Source organism: Sinohyriopsis cumingii, chromosome 11 (assembly GCF_028554795.1).
Source record: "Sinohyriopsis cumingii isolate HCF-2022 chromosome 11, ASM2855479v2, whole genome shotgun sequence".
Taxonomy (NCBI): Eukaryota; Metazoa; Mollusca; class Bivalvia; order Unionida; family Unionidae; genus Sinohyriopsis; species Sinohyriopsis cumingii.
The window spans coordinates 94,279,864-94,292,426 of NC_142971.1; the positions used below are offsets into that span (position 1 = coordinate 94,279,864).

Here is a 12,563-nt window from a genome sequence, read left to right on the forward strand (position 1 = left end):
CCCTACTGGTAACCTCCCTAACCTGATCTGAACTGCAGAATCTTTAACTCAAACAAGTGTTATTTTAGAATGACTGAATACAGCCACAGCTTATTTAATTACCATGTAAATACCACTACAAAGTTATGTGATTCTTGTAATAATGGAAGCAGAAACAAAAATTAGAAGGAACTGCTTAACTAGTGGTATTAATTGATAATGGAATATGGTACTGCACTTGTACACAAGTAAAATCAGTCATCAGGTAAGTGAATACAGATTTACAATTGTGAAGACATCTGTCTGTCTCTCAATGGGGCATATGGATTATTTTATCATTAGGTGCAAGAAGAAAATTGTGATGGAATATGTCTTTGTCATGGTTATTCATCTTCTAACTTGTAAATTCTAATGCACATATATATGTAGTTAAATTTAAACAACGTATATTACGAACATTAATTTTTAATACTGACAATCATGTAATTGTTTAAAATACTCACTGTGGGATCCTATATTTGTTCATACATAATCTCTTCCCCAAAATTAAATATTTTTTGCACATTATTTTTCGTACTCTTGGTGAATTATTTGCCATATGAGAAATATGATAAAGCGATTTGGATGACATAATCCATATTTAAGTCGATTCGGAGTATAAGATGAAGCTAAAATTTTCTGGTTAAAAATTATTGTCTTATATAGACTAGCAAATAAGGTAAGTAGAAACTTGTCATAAAACTTGAACAATGTCCTAATTTTTACCCCACTGAAACCAGTTGCAGCATATTGGTTATAATCAGTAGTTCCTTATAATCGATAATAAGTAAGAGCCCTGACAAGAATAGACAAAATAACTTTTCCAAGACTTCTCCATGATAAACTTTTTATCTTCCAGGACTAAATCCTTTGGGCCAGAAAGTTTATCTGTACACAGGAAGTAATGATGATACTGTATGAACAGATTTACACCCATTTCCAATGGCCTTGGTCACAAAGAGCCTTCGGAGTGAGCTAAGATGTATATAGGTCTAGCATAGATGAATCAATGTGAGCAAAAACAAAAATATCTCATCCAAGTAAAACATAAAATGATCCTTTTTTAAGGGTGACCGTAGTATCAGATGTGCATCCTACTCACATTTCATGACTGGAATGTAAACTGCATCTCAGAAATGAACTTTTAACACCAAATTTGAACAAAATCACTAAGAATAAAATATAGGTCACTGAGACTTCTTTACCTATCATGTATCACAACATCATGAGGTCATGAGCTAAAGTCAAAAACATGAGTCAGTAAAATCTTAAATGTGGGTCACAATGACCCTTTGTTGAAAGGTGTGGTACTATTAGGTATGCAAACAAAATCACCTAGTTAACCTAGCTTAATTATTCTGGTATATACAGTGCTTGTGAATGAAAACAAGGCAGTGAAGCACGAAATATGATCTACATACCCCAAACAAATTTCATGAATCATAGCATAATGGTATGCATATAGAGTGCCAAATAGAACCCACCAACCCAATCTAGTTTTAAGCTATCCCTCCCCCCCAACCGAGTCTAAGCCAGTAAAATGTTAATTGAGGGTCTGGGTATGGTACTAATACAAACACATAAAACCACCTACTACTAGCATAAACAGAACTTGAGCAATAAAGTCAAAACACAGCATTTATTCACTGTTGGTGAAGCATGACCTACTTCTGTGATGAGGGTATAGCACTCAACAAGATGTGTTCCCTCACCAAGTTTCAAGAATCTAGGTACAACAGTATATACGCAGGGTGATGGCCATTTTGTCATAAGTTAAATGCTGAAACTTATCCCATGTCAGTGACATGTGAAAGTGTCATTCTTTTGTGGTACAGGTGTAGAACTAACAGAGATGAATACAATCATATAGTTTGATGATTCATAAACAGTGCTTGAGAAATAAACTAAAAACATACAATATTAGCAAAATCAGTGAAGCATGAAATATAAGTAACAGTGACCTACCTTTGTGATGAGAGTTTAATACTAATCATGAAGCATTCCCTCATCAAATTTTATGAATCTAGATTAACAGTATAAACAGAAATTGATAAAACCTACATGGTCATGAATTATATGCAGAACTTTACTTAAACTAGTAAAATGTGAAATGTAGGTCACAGTGACATTCTTTTGTGTTATGGGTATGATACTTCATATTAGTGAGCTCAAAATTATTGAAATTCTACAATGTCTTGCCAAATATTTCCAATGATGAAACATGTAGCAAGCCTAAAGATGCTATTGACTTGCTAAAGTGTATAAGGAGTGATAATGGAAAATTTTGCTAGACACACCATACATTTGATTGATTGCTGTCAATCACCTTTTTATTTTTAAAACCCCCACAGAATTAAATCAGTTTTCAAACAGAAACATTAACATGTCTATGCTTGATCAATCACAACAAAATTATATTTGTGTTTATTTGATGAGTTTTTTTTAATCCTCTCAATATTATATTAGGAACATGTATATTATAACTGCAACTGATTTTTAACTGTATTTTCGATGAAGTAACCAAAACCTTGGCTGGTCATGACATCAGTGGTATTTTAGTACTTACAATATTCAAACCATCATATCACAAACATAAAATTAAAATACAATGGTACTTTCAAATGAAAGCATCTTCCATTCATAGGAATTTGGATGAATAACAAATATGTAACAAGAAGGCCAGAACCTACAGGCGAACCCACAATAAAAGATTGCTGTAAAATCTGTACCTTCTCCTAAAGGTCAAAACATTGTTGTAAAATGTGTTATCTTGACCTATAGGTCAAAGCAATGTTGTAAAATATGTTATCTTGACCTAAAGATCAAAGCAATGCTGTAAAATGTGTTACCTTGACCTAAAGGTCAAAGTATTACTGTAAAATGTGTTATCTTGACCTAAAGGCCAAAGTATTACTGTAAAATATGTTATCTTGACCTATAGGTTAAAGCAATGTTGTAAAATATGTTACCTTGACCTAAAGATCAAAGCAATGCTGTAAAATGTGTTACCTTGACCTAAAGGTCAAAGCAATGCTGTAAAATGTGTTATCTTGATCTAAAGACTAAAGCATTTCTGTAAAATGTGTTATCCTGACCTAAAGGCCAAAGTATTACTGTAAAATATGTTATCTTGACCTAAAGGCCAAAGTATTGTTGTAAAATGTGTTATCTTGACACTGTAGCCAAAAGACTAAGTATACATGCTGTAGTGTGAATAGACTTAGTTTCATAACATTTCATCCCAAGAATAAATAAAACCCATTAAGGGTTATAAGGAAATGGAAGCAACTGAAAAATACTTTAACCAAAACCATGGTACAAATTTTCTATGGCTATATCTTGATCCCTAAGGTCAACAGGGCAAACATAACAAAGAAAGAATTATCTTATCTTCATATTCATTTATAAAAAGAATGAACACAATCTATGGGTTTAGGAAATCTATGCAAATGAACTGTAATGTAACTTTTTATCACCATGACCATGACCTTAAGGTGTCAAAGGTTGAATTGTTTTCAGCTTATACCTTGTATGAACAAAATGCATGAAAGAATTTAGGAAATAAAAGCAAATGATAAAATTTTCACCAAAATTTTAAAAAATCTTCTAAGGCCATGACTAACTGAAAAGTCAAAAGGGCAAACAAGTGTGTTGCAGAATTAACTGTATTGGGTTCATTCCAAGTATGATCAAATTCCACCTCTAAGTTTAGGAAATATAAGCAACAAAAAAAACCCCACTTTAACCAAACCCTGAAGCAAATTTCTGCAACAGTTTACTGTAACCTTGACATACCTAATAATTCAGCCTGTGACACTCAGGAACCTATGACATAATTCACCAGTCCAAAAATGAAATACCATACAGGAGCAAAAGTGGTGATTTTTTCTTCTGTGAATAGCATGGTTTGGTCTTTAAGTTACTGAGAACATACAATAAAGCCCCATCTACATTCAGACCTTTAGCCAATGAGAACATACAATAAAGCCCCATCTACAGACTTTTAGTCACTTAGGTCATACTACACCACATACATTCAGACTTTTAGTCACTGAGGACATACTATAAAGCCATATTTAAATTCAGACCTTTAGTCACCGAGGTCATACTATATAGCCCCAATTACAGACTTTTAGTCAGAGGGCATACTAGAAAATGTGATCTACATTCAGACTTTTCATCAACAAGGATATACTATCAAGCCCCAAATAAAAACTTTTAGTCACCAAGGACATAATATAAAGCCCAATCTACAATCACACTTTTAGTCACTGAGAACATACGATAAAGCCGCATCTACATTCAGAATTTTAGTCAACAAGGACATACTATAAAGCTCCATTTACATTCTGACTATTATTCATGGAGGACATACTATAAAACCCTATCTGCATTCACATTTTTATTCACTGAGGACATACAAGAAAACCATATCTACATTCAGACTTTTAGCCATCAAGGTCATACTACAAAGCCCCAACTACATTGAAATTCAGACTTTTAGTCACTGAGGACATACTAGAAAACCCCATCTACATTCAGACTTTTAGTCACCAAGGACATGATATAATTCCCCATATACATCCAGACTTTTAGTCACTGAGGACATACTATAAAACCCCATCTACATTCAGACTTTTAGTCACCAAGGACATGATATAATGCCCCATATACATACAGACGTTTAGTCACTGAGGACATACTATAAAACCACATCTACATTCAGACATTTAGTCACCGAGGACATACTATAAAGTCCAATTTACATTTAGACTTTTAGTCACCAAGGTAACTATATAATGCCCCATCTACATTCAGACTTTTAGTCACTGAGGACATACTATAAAGTCCAATTTACATTCAGACTTTTAGTCACCAAGGACATGATATAATGCCCCATATACATACAGACTTTTAGTCACCAAGGACATACTCTAAAACCCCATCTACATTGACTTTTAGTCACCAAGGATATGATATAATGCCCCATATACATACAGACTTTTAGTCACCGAGGACATGATATAATGCCCCATATACATACAGACTTTTAGTCACCAAGGACATACTATAAAGCCCCATCTACATTCAGACTTTTAGTCACCAAGGACATGATATAATGCCCCATATACATACAGACTTTTAGTCACTGAGGGCATACTATAAAACCCCATCTACATTCAGACTTTTAGTCACCAAGGACATGATATAATGCCCCATTTACATTCAGACTTTTAGTCACCAAGGACATACTATAAAACCCCATCTACATTCAGAATTTTAGTCACCAAGGACATACTATAAAGTCCAATTTACAGTCAGACTTTTAGTCACCAAGGACATACTATGAAACCCCATCTACATTCAGACATTTAGTCACCAAGGATATACTATAAAACCCCATCTACATTCAGACTTTTAGTCACCAAGGACATACTATAAAGTCCAATTTACATTCACACTTTTGACAACCCATAGCGACATTACATAACAAAGATAAATGAGCACTGACCTTGACATTGCTTTCACTGACAGATATCACTCTGGCTCTGTACCATTGACCATCCTGGGAAAATTTAGCAGCTACAATCTCACCAGGTGCTCTGTAGATAAGGTCACCTTCAAACAAGGACTTCTTACTGTAGTGTTCACTGTGAAATATGACAATGCAAAATGTCAAGCTTGCATAAAACACAGTCTATTGATGAGACAAATATTCTTCTTACTCTTTGCTGCATTTGCGAGTAATACTAGGATCTTTATAACTTAAGAGCCACTGTAATGTGCACATGGTGATGTAATCCAAGTTTCCTCTGACCCTTCCCACCCCATTTTAGATATTTCAGCATCTAAAATGTAGTATGATTTATATTCTCAAAAATTGCAAGTATAACATTCAATATGTCTTTAATTTGTTGATAGATGCGATGAAACTACTGCAATGACAACATTTTACCTAGTACTCGCCATTTGCATTGCTAGTCACATGACTACACAACTCTCGCAGCCTACAAATCTGTGACATCTGAGATCAAGTATCACATATCAACAAAAAAATCCTCCAAAATAAAACTTTCTAATCTCCTTGTACAAAATAACTTGAAAATATAAATGAAAGCTATAGAATATTTGTAAAAAAAGGAAAGAGCACATAACTCTCAACATATTTATTCCAAGAACAATGACCAGACACCTGTCACTGTCACTGCAACCTGGAGAAAGCCAGATTTATGAAACAGTATGCATGTGCATGTGTGTGTGTTGGTTTTTAATGTAGCTTTAATAAATTTTTTCAGTCATATCTTTATGATTGTCTGCAAAGTGGCAGTTTATAGTGATGACTAGCATTGAGGCATCATGCCGCAGACATGTAGCATGAAGTCCCACCCAGTCACATTATCCTGACACCAGGATATCCAGTCCTAAAACTAACCTCTTAATGCTGAGCGCCAAGTGAGGCAGCTGCTAGTACCATTTTTTATATGTCTTTGTTACGAATCGGCCGGGGTTCGAACCTGTAACCTCCAGCATCCAAGATGGATGTTCTAACTACTTAGGCCACCAGAGCGGTCAAAACAGTTTGCAAATGTCACATCAGCTTTTTGTTGCAATCAATCTGAAATTGTATTAACTCAATTTAATCCTTAACAACAGTAACTAAACGTCAAAGCCAGGGTATTAACATGTCCTTGTTTTCAGCATGCATTTCAAATGGTAATGCAAGATCTACAGTGTCTAGAACAATTTTTACTTGAAATGTAACACGAGTATTTAATACAACATCTAAATGTTCCCTGCCATATTTCTCTGAGGCTATGACCTAAGTGTTCCTGGAGCAACCTTTTACACATGTATAGCTTCCTTTCTTTAAAATCCATGCTCTTAGTGAGAAAAGAACCTGCATCTTCTAGACTACTGTATGTATTTGCTTACAAGTCAAGTCAAACTGCAAACAACAAACACCCTGATCTGCTGTAGCATAATGAACATGCAGATCAGGGTCCATCTTATTTGTTCTACTGATTACTCCTATCAAACTACACAGACCCAGATCTGCTGGTGCCTTGTGTTATGGCAGATCTAGGTCTTTGCAGTTTGCAGGTAGACTCATCTTATAAGCGAATTCAAACAGTAATTATGCATCCCCAAAAATGCATGGAACTAAAGTTGTGAATCTAATACGCATAAATGCACAGCAGACAAACTCACTTATCAAGCAAGTAATTAACTCTTTTCTAACTACACATACACCCTGGATTCCTCTTACAGAAATCAAAGCATACAGAAGTTATTACTGTAAATGACATAAACCAAACAGCAGAAAGTACTATCCCTAGAGTCCACTGGATGATACATGATGTGAAATGAAATTAAATGAACAGATTATTATCAAACAGTTAAGAAGATTATAACTTATCCGTGTTAATGACAAATAACCAAAACTCCACAAAGTGATATATCTAGAGACAGCTGGGTGATATATGATATGATGTGAAATACATAAAAAAAAAAGTATTTACTACCAAACATGTAAGAATACAATTCATTTCTGTAAATGGCAAAATATTTTCCAAAAGCAGCGGAAAGTGATATGTTTAGAGTCCAATGGATGTTGCATCATGAAGTGGAATTATTATTAAGAAAGAAACTTATCAGAATGGTCACAATATTATAACTGACCCCCCCCCCCCCCGGATAAACTCTTGTTCCATAACAGATATTTTTACATATGAATATTAAGCTTCTAATTCTGACAGTAATTTCCTGGTAAAATGATTTCTTTACTTCTTGATTATTACATTGCAAGTGTCTGGAGTTGTGAACACTAAAAAATGACAGAATTACTATATAGAAAGTTATTGCTCACATCCTAAGGAATTGGGTTATTGGTGTGTTCCTGGCCATATAAAAATATTTAACTATGAAAAACAGCAAATTAACATTGGGTCAATAGTTTTTCTTAATGTATTTTTCACATGTTAAAAATGTATCCTTATATATTTTAAAATGAGAAAATATACAATTTCTCATCCTGCCATGCAACACTTGAATATATATTCTTTGATGAGATATACTGCAAGAAAATGAAATCATGCAATAAAAAATGTTTCTCTGATAATATGTACCTGAACACATTAACATTAGGAAAATAAATCCATCTACCCCTGAATCCCGCCTTCCTTAAAAGGCAAAAAGTTGCCGTAACAGCATTTATCATATATACAAAGGGGAAGTAGCCCCTGGTCACCCATATTCTTAAGTTTTCAAGTTTAAGCTTGAGCAAAACAAACAAGTGAATGCTTGTTTTTATGGGAAAGAGTGTGAAGGATTGATAGTACTGTTAGTGTATAAGTTTTCTTAGAAAAACATAATTTACTAAAAAAGATACTTTTCTCCACCAAATACATTACCAAACACATAAAAGTATAGGTTAAGTAATCTATGTGAATTCAACCTCTACCCATGTCACCATCCAGAAGCAAGATGACTACTCTCTTGAAATTGAAAGGATGAAATTTCTTTAGCATGACGGCAGCACAACCAGTCTATATGGTTATTCTTGTGCAATGTGACCTGTGTGGACTTCCACGCTTGGTTAATGCCTTAACTGTAAAAGTTTCCCAAGCTAATCCAGCAAAGCTGTAATGTCATGCCTGGAACAGAGTTTATGCTGTCATGAATGGGGCATGGTGGCTGTTTGGACAGCTGCCTTTGGTCTGACGAGATTCAACTCTATCCTTTGCTAGGTCATATCCCATAAATAGAAGTTGAAGAAAACAGACTGGGCATGCCAGACAAATGACATGAGTGGCTTACTTATTCTCAACAAAAAGGAAAAGAAAGAATTTAGTCAGCTGGGGAATGGAGATAAGAGAGGCGTTACATCACTGAACTGACACTAGAGATAACATGCCACTTACCCTCATATGCCTTCTAAGTGGAGGGCCTTTTAGCTGTCAAGAACCTCTCCATGGTGGAAGTGCAAAACTCCTTTCCACACAAGTCGTCCCTGTCAAAAGTCAGGTATAAAGGAGGATATTCTTCAGAGACAAATGTAATACCAATGACCTTGGCTGCTGGATGGGGTGGGGTTTGCTACAATCTTCCCGGGTACGTCTATTGACAGATTGAGCTGATTGTTGACCCAGGATCTGTCCTATCAGAGTGGAGCAAACAGAACTATTCTGCTGGCCTTGCTCCACATCTTCTGGATTAGTTTTGAGTGATCAAGATAACTGTTGGAAGGCACAGGCTCATATACCCTCCCAGATGACTGTTAAGGCACTGACAGACCAGGCCTCTGGGTCCGGCAACAGAAAGACAAAAGAAGGAAATTGGTTGTTCCATCTTGTCATAAACAGGTCTAACACCATTTGGTCCTCAAGGATGCAAACTTGATGAAAGACATGGAGAGACTACTCCTTATGAAGCAGTTGGCCTCTCTTTGATATTGAATTGGCCAAGAAGATAACCCTGCCAGAGAAGTGTCAGATTGTAAGGCATATAGTGTACTCGGCACACTAATGATGCAACTGACATACCATAATGCAGATCTCTGGTGATTTGTCCCTCCCTCCTTGACAAGGTAGTTTGTCATGATTGAGATGTCCCCAACTATCTGAACTGTCTTTTCTTACCCATGCTCCCTCTAAGTGCAGGTAGTGTAGCCTTCAGTTCCATGAGACTGATATGAAGAGACTTTTCCTGCCACTGATAGCCAAGAAGCATGGCAGTAAGTGTGCCCCCCTCCAATCTGACAAAATAATGACATCTTTGCAGACTAGGACTTAAACCTTGGGGACTTCAACAGGTATTCCCACAACTAGCTACTCTATGTCTTGCCAATTAAACAGGAAGCAGCAGAATTAAGTTGAGATTACAATTTGGTGTTCTAAAAGATCCAAGGTTGGGTGTCAGTGTGATAAGCGAGGAACTATGTAAAGGCAGCTAACACAGATCAAGTTCATCACCTCAGTAAGCAAGATGAGAACTTGAAGAAAGTTCCTGGCCAAAGTTTACATTGTAGATGAAATCGTCTGTAATGCATCGTCAATGAGGTCAATGTGTATGGACAGAAGATAAATTGGGTTGAGATGAGTAGGAAACTCCATACCTAGATGAATTAAATACTCTGAGGGGACAAGGTCCAACATTGTACAACTGACTATCCATCCTAAACTGTGAGGATGATAAGATTGTTCCAGTTCTGAAATAAAACTGAACTTACCAAGTATTTTTGCAGAATATTTGTCCAGATATGCCATCATCACCATGGAAGAAGAGTGGGATATGTTGCCATTTTAAGTTTTCATGAAGGCTCGAAGGCTTGGGTTAAAGATGAATGAAGGGCATGGAATAGGTACAATGATGTCACCTGTCGTAGCTGAATCAAATGAACATGTGAGGTTGGTTAGCTGGTTTGCCTGGCTAAGAAAAAGGCTGTTTAGGCATACTCCTACTGTAATTTTGCCCATGAATGTCTTTCTCTAGTACAACCCCTGCCATGTGCAAAACAAGAAACTCCTGTTTCATCTGCTTTTAGATCTTTCCAACACAGCCCCTGAAGAAAAGGTCTGGTAAGGAATGAAAAGGAGAGAATGCATTGCTGCAGCAAGATGGGATTTAAGTGATGACGACTGCAAAAGAGCATATCTTCTCATCAACTCTAGAATGCAAGAAGCCATTCGAGTATTCACCACTGTATCATGAACAGCCCTATTAATTACTTTGGCTATCTGGGACACCAATTCTCCAGCATATACTCACTCCTTGTGTTCTCAGCTAGACAAAAGATAGTGACACTGATCAAGGAGAGAGAAGCAAACATGACTTTCCTCACCAAATCTGACCTGACAAGAAATACGTCTGTTCACCTGATATCACAAGGGAGCAGGCATGCTGGCAGCAGATATGTCCCCATAAAGACTAGGCACATTTGAGTGGTACCTATACCAGTGTGGTGTTAGAGCTGCAGGAATTATTTATTGATATTTACTAAGCCATTTAACTGGTGGTATTAACAGCTGTAAAAGGATGGCATTCAGAAGGTGTCAAAACTGATAAAAGGTCCTCGTTCAGTCTGGATTACAAGGAAACAGAGAGGAGCCCGGGGGGGGGGGGGAGTAACTTGGTGAACAAACCTTAACTCCCTACTAAGTCAACATCAGATCAGTTAGAATAAAGCCCTGCTCATCCTTACCTTGCACTGCTATCTTATGATGGACAGTGGCCCCTTTCCTAACAAAGGCTGGTGTAAAGAGACAGAGGGGCAAAAATAAATAATATAGCATACACAACATGGAACATGGACCCTCACCTTACAAAACAATAGTGGTACAGATAGAAGAAAATGATACGAGTGATAGTCATAGCCTGCATGAAATCAAAGATTACAAAAGTCTTCTTTACACACCATTCCAAATGTACAAGCAGCATGTCTGGGATGTCAAGTGAGCCAAGTAAATGAAGTGCTTAATGATCTATGTGAATAGTTTAATTACATTACACAGACCAGTATCCTTTATTTGTTCTGGTAAACACTGGAAATAAAATGAATCTAACAATGCATTCTAAGGGCAAGATTCACTTGAGTGCAAAAGAACTGCTTTATTACTAAGAAATATAACTGCTATACCTATTTTGAAGAAAACTTCCAATGATTCTTGTATTTATTGTAAAACAGGCCATGCAACTGAAATCTGCCACCATGGCAAGGCCATCAGGTGCTATATTTACAATGGACCTGCAACAAGTACAAAGTTTTGCGCAAGTATCAAAATATACTTATTCTGCTGAAACATTAATCAAGTCAGAAGTACAATTAATTAAATTTCATATGAAGAAGTACACAGATGATATTCCCCTAAAAACTTCCAACAATTTTGTTGCCAGACTTAGTGAAAATGTATATAAAGTCAGTGTTAATCCACATGTTTGCATTGATTTGAATATAAATTTAAGAACCTGTACTAATATAAATGTTAAAAGTGAATCCTCAAAGTCTATACCCAATAATGCTATTTACTAAGTCTAGTAACGAAAGGGCTTTGCATGGCAAGTCTCATCTAGCAAAGATAGGGCTTTGCATGGCAAGTCTCATCTAGTAAAGATAGGGCTTTGCATGGCAGGTCTCATCTAGAAAAGACAGGGCTTTGCATGGCAAGAATCATCTAGCAAAGAAAGGATTTTGCATGGCAAGTCTCATCTAGAAAAGATAGGGCTTGCATGTCAAGTCTCATCTAGCAAAGAAAGGGTCTTGCATGGCAGGTCTCATCTAGAAAAGATAGGGCTTTGCATAGCAAGTCTCATCTAGTAAAGAAAGGGCTTTGCATGGCAAGTCTCATCTAAAAAAACGGCTTTGCATAGCAAGTCTCATCTAGAAAAGATAGGGCTTTGCATGGCAAGTATCATCTAGCAAAGAAATGGCCTTGCATGGCAAGTCTCATCTAGAAAATATAGGGCTTTGCATGGCAAGTCTCATCTAGAAAAAAAGGGCTTTGCATGGCAAGTCTCAGCTAGTAAAGAAAGGGCATTGCATGGCAGGT

General features: G+C 36.4%; 1 protein-coding gene across 2 annotated transcripts in view; it reads right to left on the reverse strand.

Moving 5' to 3' along the window:
* LOC149789029 (uncharacterized) overlaps nt 1-12,563 on the reverse strand; it is a 130,812-nt gene that overhangs the window by 33,204 nt on the left and 85,045 nt on the right. For both annotated transcript variants that reach the window (XM_089975200.1, XM_089975201.1), the window contains exon 13: nt 5,531-5,669. In XM_089975200.1, the coding sequence (XP_089831326.1) occupies nt 5,531-5,669 (139 nt within the window). The remainder of the gene's footprint in view (nt 1-5,530; nt 5,670-12,563) is intronic.